At 40.7% G+C, this 16,757-nt stretch overlaps 1 protein-coding gene across 1 annotated transcript in view; it reads left to right on the forward strand.

The window, feature by feature from the left end:
• Window positions 1-16,757, forward strand: part of ANOS1 (anosmin 1) — a gene marked incomplete at both ends in the record, with an annotated part of 147,862 nt that overhangs the window by 22,110 nt on the left and 108,995 nt on the right. The window contains one exon of the mRNA XM_082490953.1: window positions 10,157-10,204. Coding sequence (XP_082347079.1) covers window positions 10,157-10,204 — 48 coding nt within the window. The remainder of the gene's footprint in view (window positions 1-10,156; window positions 10,205-16,757) is intronic.

Below are 16,757 nucleotides of genomic sequence, written 5' to 3' on the forward strand. Positions count from 1 at the left end.
CAAGCCATTAGCTGTTCATTTAGTTCTTACACTTTTGCTTCAGGAGCCATTTTTTGTCATTCTTGAATATGTGACATCGTGTTCTCTGGAATTTGGTTCAGTTCTCTATGACTTATAAAATATTCAGATATGAACAGTTAGGTTTTGTGATAAAAGCTTGTCTGCAGACCCGTCAAAGAGCTCAGAAAAGCAACGGCAGCTGGGGGATCACCCTAGTCAGCTGCTCTCAGGCCCACCACAGAAGCTACCAGCCCATCAGGGGCCCACCTCCACAAGGCCGGGGAGCACACAGTCCCAAAAGCAGATGGGAGCCCAGATAAAGTACTCAGAGGGAGGGACAGCCTGTCCTGGGAGAACCTCAGCCCTGCTGTCCAGCTATGAGACCCATCGAGGTGAATCAATGCCAGACTACTTTTTGGACCGAGGGGAGATGCTCCCTGGGGTATGGGACTCATTATGGGGTGCAGGGGAAGAGCATTCTGGGATTGCACAGGACTTATTATGGAGAAATAGAGGGATAAGGAGATAAAAAGGGCTGGATGTGCGTAAAAAGCTGATATCCTTGTCTGGATGTGCACTGCTCCTGACCAGTGCAGTCTGTCCTATCATATTAAATTCCACTTCTAACTCTTTTCCTACCTAAGGGACATCTGTTCTGTGTGTGTGTGTGTGTGTGTGTGTGAGCCTGAGTGCCAGCAACTGGAGTCAGACCACGGGGCAGAGGCCTGTGTGTCCATGGTGCCAGTGACTGGAGCGAGTGAGGGTCTGGATGCTGGCCGCTGGGCTGGGACCGCAGGCCGAAGTGCCAGAGGCAGCGGCTGGAGGGAACGGAGTGAGTGAAACTAAATGCCAGCCCCTGGTGCGAGACTGGGTTACAGGGGCCTGGCCCATGTGTCTGTGGTGGCAGCGTCCAGTCCAAGGGCAGGCGAGTGTGTGAACACTAGTGAAGAGCCAGTTGAATGAGCCTGTGGGTAGGTGAGGTGGGCATGGCTGTGTGCCTCCAGGGGTGAGAGGACAGCAGGTTGGCTACTGCAAGAGCCTGGGGAGTCCTGACCAGCTCTCTGTGTGTTACAGTGTGTCTTCAAGGACAAAACCACAGGGAGGTTGGCTATTGGGGGCTGTAGTAACCCCCCAAACCAAAGGGGGGTTGACTACTGGAGTCTCAGTCAGCTCTGTCAGTGTGTGTGGCAGGCTGTACCAGCAGCTGGAGTGGGGCTGTGTTTGTGGGAGTTTGTATGTCCAGGTGCCATAGACTGGAGAGACTGGGATCCAGCAGCAGCTACTGGGCAGACTTGAATTTTCTGTAGTACATGACAGTGTTTTGTATTGACTGGAACTTCGTAGTAGTATTTAGGGTTGTCACATAGTTTTATATAGCTTAGAGCTGATGACAGCGTAATTAACTAAGGTCTGCTCATTTTCTATCAGGATGAGATGAAGTATACCAATCAAAGGATTATAATGGAAACTGCAACTCTGCATGCAAACACCATTCCTGTATATCTAAGTGCCAGAAATGGTCCTGCTCAATAACATTCAACTTAAGATTTTTTGATGCTCGCTTTAATTTCATTCTGCATTAGAACCATTATAAGGCAACAGAAATTCTTTACTAAGGAATTAATTTTTCCTTAAGACGTAATTTACAATGAAGTAAGACACTTTAACAAAGGAACAAAATGTGCACATTTCAATTGTTTGTATGTCCTTCCTACTTTCCCTGGTTACAAGCCAAGGAACGAATATTTCAGGGATTCTGTTGTGTTTTATGGGTGGTTTCATTTCATACTGATCTTCCTCTATCCATGGCTTCTCCAGTGGATGGTCTTCAAACTTGCCATAGTTTTGACGAGCAAGTAGAAGTGAAGACCCTAAAAATATATTTGCATAAATTGTCCTTGAATGAACAGTTTTACTTCCCAGAGGTGGACCTTGTCATTGGGCTTTATGACCTTGCTTGTTCACGGTCTCTGAGTCCATACAGCTCCTGTTCATTTCTACAGAGTGGTTCAGTTTTGCCTGTTGCTAAGAGTAATTTCAAAGTGTGTAAGGGCTTAATTTTGCTCTAGTGAAAGACCTCTGGGGCAGGTGTTCAAGCTGTTGTATAAAACAGCTTTTCATTTTTCTGCCATATTTTCAAGGAAAAATGTGTCACTTGTTGGTATGCAAAAGGATAACTAAATACCAGAGCCCAGGAGAGGTGGGACTGTGGTTCCCCTGTCCTTACATCTGCTGCAAGTTCTTATATAATCTCAAGAGAAAGACTCTGAGAATTTTTTTTTTTTTTTTTTTTTTTTTTTTTGCATTTCCTACCTTCTGGCTTTGGTATCTCTCCCCACAAAGTGTACAGGCTTTTCTGAAATTCATTCCTAGGTGCATGGTTTGGTAGTTAGGAACTGGAAAACCTTGCTTGAATTAGTTGATTCCATTCTGCTCCTTAATTCCATACTTTAGAGTTGGGCCTGGGGACACACAGCGCTACCATAGGTAAGTCCCTATATTAATTTGTGTCTTAGCACACAGTCAGGAAATGTATGTCAGGCACAGTATAAATTAAATTTTATCATTATATATAATTTCATGCTGTTGAGACTTTTGAAAGGTTAAAGAAAATGTTGGGAACCTGTCTCTTTAAATTCATCATTGCAGCAGCTATTGATTTGTCTACTCAAATGCTCTGTTTCATGTCAGTGGATACTGTTATTTGAAGGGCTTATTTCTATGCTGTTTTTTGTTATTTTCAAAGAATCAGTGAGGTCATCAGGAGAGGTCACTTCTGAGAGATAGCAGTTTCACTCAAAAGTGAATTGGAGATTGGGCAAGGGAGAAAAGACATCCAAAACTGATAATAGGTATACAGGTATTGTTATAGCAGATTAAATGGCTAGTTAATTTTTCACAGCTGATCTCTGGCATTTCAAAAGAAGGGTTGTATCTCCTAATGTAATTATGGACAGAGATGCAAATGAAGGAAATTCTTTATTTTTGCCATAGCTCCAATGAAAGACCAGTTTTTACTTGCTTGTGAAGGTTATTAATTTTTTTTCCCTGGGGCGCACTGTAGATAGATGAAGATTGATTCTTCATTGCCTCTCTACATGCATTTTTTCTTATAAGAGATGCTGCACGACGTGTCTTTTTTCAAGGCATAAGAGGGCCCAGAACACAGATGTTTCTGTCTCAACTGTTTAGGCCCAAGGACATTTGTGGTTTACCAGAGGAAAGCAAGCGAGCACATATACTTGCTGAAATGAAGCCTAGTAAGACTGATTAGAGATGCCAATTTATCAGTTTCATTGAAAATACTTGTAGCTTGTATTTTCATGAAAAATTTGAATCAAATCTTGTAATATTTGTCTGATGATTTTTTTTTTTTTCCTTTTCCTTTTTTTTATTTACTCTCCTGTCTTTTGTAAACTCTTGCTTTATACATGTCAAACAATCCTGGTCTTTAAAGGTCTGATCCTGTTTGTCTACAGTTTCCTTTCTAGCAGAGTGTGAAAGTGTGTGGGGCTCAGGCAGTGGCCTGAGTTCCTGTTGTCTCCATCTACTATATGATATGGGAGACTGTTTTAGTCTTGTCTGCCTGAAATCTTTCATATGACTGTCAGTGCTGGGCAGACAGAATATTTGGAGTTTGCTCCATTGAGCATGGTTTCTTCTCTTCAGTATACAGATTAAGATACTTTAAGGTTCCCCTGAAGGTACACTGGTGGAAGGCTTATAGCTGGGCAGAAACAGTGGTATTTAACTCTTCCTTGAGGCTATTTCTGCACAGCAGAGTTAAGCCACCACTAAAGACAAAGTCAAAACTCTTGTTGGCATGTCAGATCAGGACTGGGTTTGAAGAAAGACAGACGTGAGGGAACTGAGGATGTGAAGTGGGAACATGTAAAATACTACAGATAAAACACAAATTTCATATAGTTTGAAAGTACGCTTTCAGCCAGGTACACCAGATTAAAAGCTGAAAAAAATCACAGCTGAACGTTTGTGTAACTTAGATTAGCCATTTGCTAAGATGCAGAGTGGAGGAGGAGAGTGTTCATTGTGCATTCCTGCTTTGTCTGATACCCTATTGTTCAAAGGAAGCTTGCAGAATTTGCTCTTTCTCCTTGTACAATAAAAGATCATGTTAGTTTGTAAGAAGTTGAAGTTGCTAAACAATACTGTTATGTTTTGCTAAATGTACTTTTTAATTCAAGTGGTAGTAGTTTTCAGTAGAAAAATGAAAACATTTGTAGACACTAAAATTATGAAGTAGGAGAGCCACACATCTGGACATTTATGGCGTTATTGTCTCAGGTAACAGATACAATTTAAAAGCAGGACTGCTTTTTCTAGTTCAGTGGAAAGCAGCAGCATAACTGAAACAAAGCGGTGAGCTGCTTCTAATCTGTTATTGCAATCAGCTACCTCTGTCACATTTTATATGAAGAAGAAAGGGGGGATAAATTGAAAGTAGCACATAAAATATTGTTTTAACATTACTGCTGGCTAGATCTGTAGATGGAAATAATAAATCCTCATATAACATTAAGGGTAATACTAAAGTATTCCCACTAGCATATGTTATTTATGGCTGTTCTAAAGTTTTATTTCTTCTATTTATGCGTCTCTTTTTGAAGGGTTTGAACTTGGTATATTGCTCATAGTTAGCTATTCTTACGCTAGCAAATCTCAGTTTTGGCTAAAGTCTGCAGTGACAACAGATAAAAACGGTATTATAAAGTCAAATAATGATTGCATTGTAACCTGCTAGGAAGATAAGGCAAAATAAATGGTCATAAAATATTGAAATTAAATTATATGAACTAAAATTTTAAAATTGCTCCTAAATAAGCTTACAAGTGGAAGGGAGTGGATATGTCTTTACATTTGTCATCCCCAGAGTCCCTTAGGTAATGCAGGAATAGAAATTTTTAGCATTACAGCTCATATGAAAAAAAAAGGCATATAAAAAAGTTTCTGAAATTCAGATTAAGAGTTAAGGTCAAAGCATAAGTATAATCTGCATTAGTTTGAATCTTAAGGTACAAGAATAACATGCAAGTTCAATGTTTTAGTTTCAGTTCCTGAACTTCCCAGAGTGATTGATCCAAATCTGCATTACTGATTTGTTTTTGAATTGTATCAGATTCAAAATACGCTTCATGCTCAAAATGAAGGAAGCAGTGATTTATCTTGCATGGCTGAAAAAAACAGGTTTGTAGCATAATTACCCTATCCTCAATCTTTTTGTCTTTCTTGCTAACAGAAGCTTAAGAAAAATTTGGAAGGTGACTCTGAATTGTCCTTGGCAGTGACCCGGCGTCGCTATTTTTACGGAACCATCTTAGTGAGCTATGCTCATCGCTTTAAGTACAGAAAGGACGTTCACTCAAATGATTGATCTAACCAAAAATTTGTTTCTCCTACTGGTCTTGGAGCTGATCTGTGCTTTTTTTTTTCTTAATTCAGTTGGTCCATCAGTGCATAGAAGAGTGTGCTTAGCTGTTAATACTGTTAGAAAAAGTAGTGTTTAGGTTAAGAACAGATTTATGTTCTTTGCTCTATGAAGGCTTTGGTGTACGCAAACTGTCTGATGGGAACATGTGGGTCAAAATCAATATTGTTTCTGTCCTTTTACTTACTGTGCTTTCTGGTCCTTTTGGTGTACAGCATCTTGAAAAAAAAAAGGGATTATGGTTCTTTTTGCTATTTTTTCTGTGTTGGGGCCAAGCTCCTGTGACATCTCGGAATATTTTTGAAATTATTTCAGGAGAGCAGACTTTGGCCTCTTCAAAGATCTGCTCAGAAGAGTCCCACGGGATAAGGCCTTGGAGGGAAGGGGGGCCCATGAAAGCTGGTTAATATTCAGGGATCAACTCCTCCAAGCTCAAAAGCAGTCCATCCCAATGAATAGGAAGTCAGTCAAAATTCCAGGAGGCGTGTGTGAATGAACAAGGAGCTCCTAGCAATACTCAAACACAAAAAGGAAGCATACAGAGGGCGGACTGGTAAACTGGGCTTACTACAGAAACATTGAGCATCCAGGGATGAAGGTGGGAAAGCTAAAGCCTAAATGGAATTGAATCTGACCGAGGACATGAAGGACAACAAGAATAGATTCTATAAGTTCATGGGAGACAAAAGGAAGACTGGGGAAAATCACTGCTCAAAGAGATGGGGGACCTGATTGCATTGGACATGGAAAAGGCTGAGATACTGATGGCTACCTCTGCCTCAGACTTCACTAGCAAAACCAGCCTCCATGAATACCAGGTCCTAGAGACCAGGGGGAAGTGTTGGAGCAAGGAAGATGTAGCTTTGTTTGAAGAGGACCAGGTCAGGGAATACATAAGCAAACCAGACATGAGTAAGTCAGTGGGCCTGATGGGTCAGCCCCACCTCAATCCCTGGGAAAGTAATGGAGAGGGTCATCCATAAAACCATTTGCAGGCACATTAAGGACAGGAAAATCATCAGGAGCAGTCAGCATGGCTTCACCAAGTGGAAGACTTGCTTGACCAACTTGACTATAGTAAGGCCTTTGACGCTGTCTCCTGTAAGATCCTTACAGACAAGCTGTTGATGTACAGGCTGGATGAGCAGGCAGTGAGGTGGATTGAAAGCTGTCTGAATGGCCAGGCCCAGAGGATGGTGATCAGCGGCGCAAAGTCTGGTTGGTAGCCAGTGACTAGCAGTGTGCCCCAGGGGTCAATACTGGGTCTGATCCTGTTTAACGTTGTCATTAATGAGCTGGCTGATGGGGTAGAGTGTGCCGTCAGCAAATTTGCTGATGACACAAAACTCGTAGGAGTGTTCCAGAGTGTCATGCTGCTGTCCAGAGGCACCTGGAAGGCTGGAGAAATGGGCTGTCAGGAACCTCATGAAGTTCAACAAGGGGAAGTGCAAAGTCCTGCACCTGGGGAAGAACAACTGCATACACCAATGTGTGGTGGGGGCCCCCTGTCTGGACAGGAGCTATGCAGAAAAGATCGTGGGGGTCCTGGTGGACACCAGGTTGAACATGAGCCAGGACTGTGCTCTTGCAGCAAAGAAGGATAATGGTATCCTTGCCTGCATTGGGCAAAGTATTGCCAGCAGGTTGAGGGAGGTGATCCTTTCCCAGTGCCTCACCAGTGCTAAGGAGAGGGCCTTCTCAGTACAAGAAAGTTGAGGACATACTGGAGAGAGTCCATTGAAGGGCCATGAAGATGCTGAAGGGACTGGAGCATCTCTGCTGTGAAGAAAGGCTGAGAGAGCTGAGACTGTTTAGCCTAGAGAAGAGAAGGCTGAGGGGGAATCTCATTAACGTATATAAATACCTGCAGTGATGGTACAAAGAAGACAGAGCCAGGCTCTTTTTAGTGGTGCTCAGTGCCAGGACCAGAGGCAATGGGCACAAACTGAAACTCAGGAGGTTCCCTTTACAGAATCACAGAATTATCAGAGTTGGAAGGGACCTCTAGAGATCATCTAGTCCAACTCCCCTGCTAAAGCAGGATTGCCCAGAGCACATTACTCAGGACTGCATCCAGGCGGGTCTTGAAAATCTCCAGAGAAGGGGACTCCACAACCTCCCTGGGCAGCCTGTTCCAGTGCTCTGTCACCCTCACCGTAAAGAAGTGTTTCCGTGTATTTGAACGGAACTTCCTGTGTTCTAACTTGTGCCCATTGCCCCTCGTCCTGTTACTTGGAACCATTGAAAAGAGCCTGGCTCCATCCTCCTTCAACCCACCCTTTAGATACTTGTACGCCAGGGAAACACTTTGAAATTCTTTGAACGCAGGGAAACGCTTTTTTTACTATGAGGGTGACTGAGTACTGGCACAAGTTTCCCAGAGATGTTGTGGAGTCTCCCACATTGGAGATATTCAAAAGCCATGTGGACTTTGTCCTCAGCAACTCGCTGTAGGTGTCTCTTCTTGAGCAAGGGCTTTGGATCAGGTGACCTCCAATGGTATCTTCCAAACTGAGTCATTCTGTGAGTATGTGATTTGAACAATCTTCTGTCATAGAATCACATGATCAGAATGGTTTGGGTTGGAAGGGACCTTTAAAGCATTAAGAAACCTTTAAAGACCATCTAGTCCAACCCTCTGCTCTGGGCAGGGACATCTTTCACAAGATCAGGTTGCCCCGTCCAGTCTGACTTTGGAAACTCCCAGTGATGGTGCATTGACCACTCCTCTGGGCAACCTGTTCCAGTGTCTCACCACCCTCATCGTAAACAATTTCTTCCTTATGTCCAATCTTTATCTACCCTCTTTCAGTTTAAAACCATTGCCCCTTGTTCAGTCACTACAGGCCTTTGGAAAAAGTCTCGCTCCAATTTTCTTATAAGCCCCCTTTATGTATTGAAAGGCTACAATAAGGTGTTCCCAAAGGCTTCTCTTCTCCAGGCTGAACAACCCCAACTCTCAGCCTTTCCTCATAGAAGAGGGTTCATCCCTCTGATCATTTTTTGTGGCCCTCCTCCGGACCTTCTCCAACAGATCCATGTCTTTCTTGTGCTGGGGTGGATATAGTAGTCCAGGTGGGTCTCACCGGAGCTGAGTAGAGGGAATGATCACTTCCCATGACCTACTGGCCACATCTTGGGAGCATGTGTGAAAGCATGGCTACATACATTTATGAAGACATGCATAAACGTGATCTCTTCAAAGGTTTCCTAAGAGGCATCCATCTTCAAAGCATAGGCTTCATAGCTGTGGTAGCAAGCTTATAAACTTTGCTGAGATCAGAACAGGGTACTGCTGTTTTGAGAAACTGGTCTAGTTGGCTTGGTTACAATGCATGCTAATGTATCTATTTCTGCTTCTGAATTGTAGCTGTTGTACATTCAGAGAATAATTTTGGCTATATCTGTGTGAATTTATACATAACAAGTTATGTATATATGTATGTTATTCCACTGTTTAAATCTCCCTTTATTCAAACAAACAAACAAAAAAGAAAAGTGTAATCTTGCTAGTCCTTTGGATTCTGGCCTACCTGAATTCCCCTTCCATATAGTACGACTTCCAGATTTATAGTCAGTGCCAAAGGTAAAGGCATAGTACAATCACATTAATTCATCCCAGCGGAAATACCTTGCCTAATTCATATGAAAGTATGTCCTGTTACTCCCTCATAGACTCACCATCGTAGTCAGATTATGAACAAGAAATTTACCAGAATAATCTTCTGTTCTGTTTCCGGAGTATAAGCTTATAAATTATGGAAGAAATATGTATGTTTAAGTTCTGAAGTGCATGAACATGCACTCTATGTTGTAAGTTTTACCCCATTTCTTGTGTTCAGTCCACAGACTCACTCAGGTCTTCCTGATGTTGTTTCGATCTTTCATTTTACAGAAAGTGAATTAATATTTTGTCTCATGTGTTAACCACAGAAACACACACTTCTCTTTCCTGAGATGTGTTTTGTTTAGTGGGAAATATTGTTTTTGAAGTTGACCCTTCAGAAGATCCTCTAGTAGAACAGCAGGTTGCTGTTTGTCCCTGTGCCAGTTTCCTATTTATTTTTCTGTTCTCATCATGTTCTCTTTTCCTTTAGCTTAAATTATTATTTTGCCTGGGATACTGTATTGGTTATTTTACTGCAGTCACGATAAATGAGACCTAGTGTTTCATCATCTGGGAAATGCACTTTATTATCAAAAATGTGAAATAAAACTGGCATGGTTGACTTTTGGTAAACTCATGTCACATTTAATTGAATTTTTCATTTACTTCAAGGGTGTTCATTGTCTTTCCTTGATAATTTATTTTAAGTATTGTGCAATATCGAAATGTGACTAATGGGCTTTCCTTTCATGAATAAATACCAATCCATATCAATTTCTTAAATAAAGGTGTTACCTTTTGTTTGCTTCCTAGCAAGTCTAGATAGTAAGTGTTTACCAAGATGGACTAAAACGTGACCTAAGTCAGTTTTTCACCAGCCTTGCTTGATGAAATGCTTTCCTAACTTTTCTCTGGTCACTTTACACTTGCCTGAGCCTTTTACTCAACGCAAGGTAGTTGGAGTCAGGATTGGTACTAATGCTGTGACACAATATCATTCTCTAAGCAGAACTGGAAGCTGAATTCTGTTTAAAACGGTTAGGGTGATCATGTCTAGTCTTAAAGAAATATTAATATTCATGTGGGTTTTTTTTGTCTTTCAGAACAATGGGTCACTTGCTTGGTGCCAGAATCATAAACAGTGTTCAAAGGTAGGTCCTCCCCCCCCATTTAAGTTACCTAGTTGCTTCTGGTCTCTTGTGTGTAGATTTTATTTGGAAACCTCTATCTAGAATAAAGTATCAAAAATTAAAACAGTGATTTACTCTTTCAGGAATCATGTTTGAGGATAAATACTAAGCTTAGTGAAACCAATATAATTTTGTGGTTATCAACAAACCATACGCTGGCTAAAATCTGGTGAATCATTTTTGTTCTTCCAGTATTTTTGGTCATAAGAGTAAAACTGTCAATCACTTCAAATCTTTCTCCAACAGCACCGAGGCATGCCAATATTCAACATTTCATTCAGTTTGGGTAGTTAATTTTTAGGCTGACACTGAATTTCTTTGAAAAAAATCTTGATACAAATCCCAGTGGTTCTACTGATGCCCTGTCCTATCCTAGCACATTAACCCTGAAGGCCTAGAGGATAGGTGAGCTAATTGTCAACTGGTTCTCCTGCGCAAGAGTCTTTCTATGGTGCTTGGATAGAAGCAACAATGATTTGGGAGCTTTGGTGGGTCAAAGTGGAATTACACATTCTAGTGCTGACTGCTCATAAACATCGTGGAAGATGCATCCATTGGAAATTTGCCTGAAAATAGTGACAGTAGTATTTTTGCCTAATCTTTCCGAAAATGTATTTCTACAATAACTTAGGCTTTTTAACTTCAATATTTATTTTTTATTCTGTGAAGGTTGTACTGCAAATGGGATTAAATCCAAGTAGCATTGTTCTTTATTGTTTTAATAATGTAATCTATGTAAATGCTGGTGCTAACCCTTAATTTTAACACATGACAACTTCTTCTCTACACTTAAAGAGTGAGATTACTGGTTCACTAATCTAGTTTACATTTAAATGAATGGGATTGGAAATTGACCAATTTGTTATTGACTGCTGCATCACAGGAAAATAAAACAAAGTTGGTCACTTTTGTCAGTATAAAAACCAGAGTATAACAACACCAATATATGAAGAGAGTGGAACAATTCCTATTAGCTGTGCTATGCTGCGAAGGGTTGCGCTTCTGCAATGAAATCTTATTATTCTTTAAAAAAACCTTGAAATCAGCCTAAGAATGCTACAAATTAATAGTATTTTATAGTACAAAATGCAACAACAGTTTAAAATTTAAATTACTTAACATATACTTTACAGCCATGTTATCCTATGTTTTCATTCTCTCTTAAGAAGGTAATACATTTTCCTTAAGAAAGCAGCGTTCCCATATTTAGAAAAAGAAATAAATATAAACTTTGTCAAATTGTTACCACAACTGAATATTAGCAGAATATTCTCTTATTTCAGGCAAGCTTTGATTTTCTGTGTTTTGCAATGCAAAGTCAAACAATTGCCTTACCTAACTGAAACTTTCAAAGCAATGCAGGGGACTGAGTTAACCTTTGAAAAATGCAAATTACTTTCACTGCTTCTTAGTGGAGGAGTTTTCTATGACTATGATTGTGCTAAATATCTCGGATGAGAGTGTCCACCTTTTATTTTGTGGCTGTGGTGTTTAGTAACACAGCTTTTTGAGGTGATTTGTGGTAAGATGCAGATGATAGCAAACATCCAGCTAGTTTGTTAGTGGGGGGACTTTGAAACACAGAAGCACCTATCGTTTGCACAAGTATTTGCATCTGATAGTCAATGGAGAAATTCTATTTGGAAGTTGCATCAATGTATCAGACAGTAGCTGATACAACAATAAAAGATGATATAGTTAATGTAGTAACTTTTCTATTATTTTCATAGAATCATAGAATCCCAGGTTGGAAGGGACATCAAGGATCACCTGGTCCAACTGTTCTTGGCAAAAGCACAAGTCTAGACAAGAAGACCCAGCACCCTGTCCCCCTGAACCTTAGAAGTGTCCACTGCTGGGGAATCCAACACTTCCCTGGGGAGATTATTCCAATGGCTGATTGTTCTCATTGTGAACAATTTTCCTCTTGCATCCAATCAGAATCTCTCCAGAAGTAACTTTTACCTGTTACCCCTCATCTTTTCCATGTGACTCCTTGTAAAATGGGAGTCTCCATCATCTTTTTAGCCACCCTTTAAGTACTGGAACATGGTGATAAGGTCTCCCCTAAGGCTTCTTTTCTCAAGGCTACACAAACCCAGTTCTCTCAGCCTATCCTATTGCAGCAGGCTTCCCAGTCATTTGATCACTTTTGTGACCCTTCTCTGGACCCTCTCCAGCCTGTCCACATCTTTTTTGCATAGTGGGGACCAAAACTGAACACAGTATTCCAGGTGTGGCCTGACAAGTGCTGAGTAGAGTGGGATAATGACTTCTTTATCTCTGCTGGTGATGCCCTTGTTGATGCAACCCAGCATCCTGTTGGCTTTCTTTGCCGCAGCAGCACACTGTTCACTCCTATTGAGCTTGTTGTCCACCAGGAGCCCCAGGTCCCATTCCACAGAGCTGCTCCCCAGATGAGTAGATCCCAGCCTGTGCTGAACTCCTGGATTATGTTTACCCAAGGGCAAGACTTTACACTTGTCCTTGTTGAATCATAGAATGGTTTAGGTTGGAAGGGACCTTGAAGATTGTCTAGTTCACCTCCCACTAGACCAGGTTGCTCAAAGACCCATCCAGCCTGGTCTTAAACACCTCCAGGGATGGAGCTTCCGCAGCTTCTCTGGGCAACCTGTTCCAGTGGCTCACCACCCTCAGAGTGAAAAATTTCTTTCTCAAATTTAATCTAAATCTCCCCTCTTCCAGTTTTGAAGCCATTCCCCCTCGTCCTATGAAACTTCATAAGTTTCTTGTTAGCCCACTCTCCCAGCCTATCCAGGTCTTCCTGCAGGGTGGCTCCCCTTTCTGAAGTGTCCACTTCCCCACTCAGTTTGGTGTCATCAGCAAACTTTGTCAGGGTACACTTGATCCCATCATCCAGATGACTTATGAAGCTATTAAACAGTGTTGGGCCCAGTATCAATCCCTGGGGGACCCCACTTGTGACAGGTTGACAGTTTGAAAAGGAGCTCTTTACCACCACCCTCTGGGTGTGTCCTGTCAGCCAGATCCCCACCCAGAGCACAGACCAGTTGCCTAGGCCATAATGCATCAGTTTCTCTAGCAGGAGGCTGTGGGAAACAGTGTCAAAAGCCTTGGAGAAGTCCAGGTAGACAGTGCCTACTGCTCGCCCCACATGAACCGAGCAGGTAACTTTGTCCTAGAAGGTGATCAGGTTTGTCAAGCACGGCTTTCCCTTGGTGAATCCCTGCTGGCTTTTCCCAATCCCATGCTTCATTTGCCTTGTGATAGCCCCCAGGAGGATTTGTTCCATAACTTTCGCAGGGCCTGAAGCAAGACTGATGGTCCTATAACTTCCTGGGTCCTCCTTTATGCCCTCTTGTAGATGGGGGTGATGTTAGCTGCTTTCCAGTCTTCTGGGATGTCGCCCATTTTGCGTGACTTCTCAAAGATTATGCAGAGTGGCTTTGCAAGAAAGTTGGCCAGCTCTCTTAACACCCTTTTGTGGATCACATCAGGGCCCATCAATTTGTAGGGGTCAAGCTCCTGTAATAGTTTGCATACCAACTCTTCCTTCACTGACAGTGGGTCTGTGTTTGCATCAACCTGGATTTTTGTCCCAAGGCCTGGGGCCCAACAGTGCTGGTAAAGACAGAAGTGAAGAAAGTGTAGAGGAGCTCTGCCTTTTCAGCATTGTTGGTGACTAATTCACCTCGCCTGTTTAAAAGCAGGCTAGCATTTTTCTTCTGTTTCTGCTTGTTGTTTACATACCTGAAAACCCTTTCTTGTAGTTTTTGACATCTCTCTGCAATTTTGATTCAAGCTGAGCTTTTGCTTTTCTGACACACCCTGGCCATGCCCTTGTAGTTTTCAACAGGTGTTTGTCTGCTTTTCCATCTCTGGTATGCTGCTTTTGGTTTTGAGAAGACTTAGAAGTTCGCTCTTAAGACAAGGTGGTCTCTTGCTCTTCCCTTTCATGGGGGTTGAAGTGTTTTTGTGCTTCCAGGAGAGCGTTCTTGAAAAACTCCCAGCACTTGCTGACTCCTTTATCCTCCATGGAAGCTTCCCAGGGAATCCTTCCCAGTCATAGTTGAAGAGAACTGTTGATAAAATATTTTTCAAGTTTGTTTAGTTATTGAAGTACCTCTAAAGTTAATGCAAGCTACTATACCATTGCCCTCTAATACAAGTGTAGACAACACCGTTAGTTTGAAGATGAATACCTTTGAGAACTACTAATTTTTCGGAGGTGCAAATCTAATGCACTAAAATGGTTGTAGCTCTCACCGGAACAGTTGTAGATTGCTACCTACATCTCAAATAGCTATTTATTCTATTTTTTTTTTTTTTTAATGGAGCAAGTCACAACCACGTGACTGTGAGCAGCAAAATATGCAGCAGTGATTTTTTTATGTAATTTAATTTAATAAGATCTCTCCAGAGGTCTGTTTTACAAGATAAAACTCGAGAGCTCTTGAATGCTTGCCCTGTTTTGACATGAGGTAGGTAATTGCAATATGTTAAAAATACTCTGTTACAATCAGAACAATTACAGGATCATTAAATAAAGTGTCATTTTTGGTGCCAGTGGTTATTTATTTGCTGCCATCATGGACTCCTACTTGTCTGCTTGTACAGAGTTGAAGCAGACTGAGAGTTTTCTTGGGATCCTATCAATTGGCTGGTTGGCTTCCACTGTAAATATGAGTATTGAGGTAAAATTGGCACTGTAGTCAGTGAAGTTTGTTGGGAACTTCTTTGGAAATAGATTTGTAACGAACATTTTTTTTTTTGTCTGACTTTGCCATAGTTCTATTGTTTTCTTTGAGCTTATGCCTTTTGTGTTATTTTATAGTTTTGTCTTTCTTTTTTCTTGTGTTTTGTTCTTTTTGAGTCTATTCATTCTTCTCAGTGCTACTTTACGGTGGGTATTTGTTTTTCTTTTTTAAAAAAAAATCTTATATGATCTGAGAAGAAAAAGAATTTTTATTAGAAATTGAATGGAACAAATACTTTTTGGTTTTTTTTAGCTCTCTAATTACAGCAGTTATCTGGTGTGTTTCAATTTCTTATAGTCCCTAAAAAAAAAAATACTTTGTCACTGAAGGTTTTTTATTTTTATTTCAAGTTTAAGCATTTTTCTACAGTTTATCCAGGAGAAAAGTTTTTGATACTGTTGGTTAGAATTAATACTCGAGAATTATTGTATGCACAAACTAATGTATTTTTATGTGACAAAACTGGTATGTTCTGTTTATATGTTAATAAAAACAGTGAATATTAATCAAGTAACTTGGATTTGGTCCTGAAGTGGTTCTTTTAAGCTTTCCTGTATTAAGCATGAAGCTGAGTCTTGAAAATTTGGTGGATTTTTCTTTAAAAATCAGAGCTTTAGGATTGCTATTACGTGGTATAGAATTTACTTTATGTCCTGAGGTTCCATTCAGATTTGGTCTAGATAATGAAAGTTAAAATTTAGCATTTCTTTTCTTTTACTTTATCAGTAGATTACTGGCATCCTGTCGGACTTGCTGAGTAATGCGAAAGTGGGCACTTAGACAATAGCATGAGAAAATGGAGCTGCAAAGTGGAGATGCAGAGGAAAAGAAAAATGGGCTGGGCTGGGTTGGGCTGGGCTCATTTTTTCTTCACGCACAGTCATTGGACCAGCACCTGGATCTCAGTCACCTCTACTTATTCCTGGACACCACATTGGTCAAAAGTTTGTCTGGGGAGAGAACCAGACAAGTAGACACTCCCTTCTTTTCTTCCACATACATAACTACCTGAAAATGCAGCTCCTGTTGCCAACAGCTGGCCCAGTGGAGAAATGTATATTAGAAGCTCTCCAAAGTGTACTGTCTGGTTGGGGGAAGACAGTTAAAACTGGAATTGAATAGATCCAGTATATTTATGCAATTTGGATTTAAGTCTTTAATCATAGCAGGGCGTTTGGGGTTTATGTTGCAATTAAAAATATTTTCATGCCTATCATCTGTACGCTGTTTTTAAAAACAAAAATAAATAATATTTTGACATGGGTTACATGTATAGGTATGCAAATTAAAATCCACTTTGGGCTTTGAGCTTTTCCCTCTCCTATTAGTCATATTTTCTATGATATCTCATACTCTGAGTTACCTAAGTAATTATTTTAAAGCATTCTGTGGTATGGGTTTATAAATGAAGAAATAGTGTCTTTAATGTATTGATCTCGTATCACATATAATAATCTAATCTGTTATTTCAGTGTAAAGAATTCAACTTATATCCAACACAGGTAGTCCGCTGGCTTTGGTACACATTTGTAGCCCTCATTAATAAAGGAAAAGTTCCCTCTAAATGACAACATGTAGAAGAAAACAATCTTCATTTTATTTTTGAGTGTAATGGCAGCTGCTAGGGAGGGAAGGGTAGGATAGGTCAGTGTTTAAAATTGGTTGGTTGAATATACAGAGTGTCTAAACCAAAGTGTCTAGTTGTGCTGTTGAGAAACATTTGTGACACTTCTTGTTAGGGATGTGTTTATTATTTGCTAAAGTGGTAGGTCTCA

Source organism: Vanellus vanellus (genome assembly GCF_965231255.1).
Source record: "Vanellus vanellus genome assembly, chromosome: 1".
NCBI lineage: Eukaryota > Metazoa > Chordata > Aves > Charadriiformes > Charadriidae > Vanellus > Vanellus vanellus.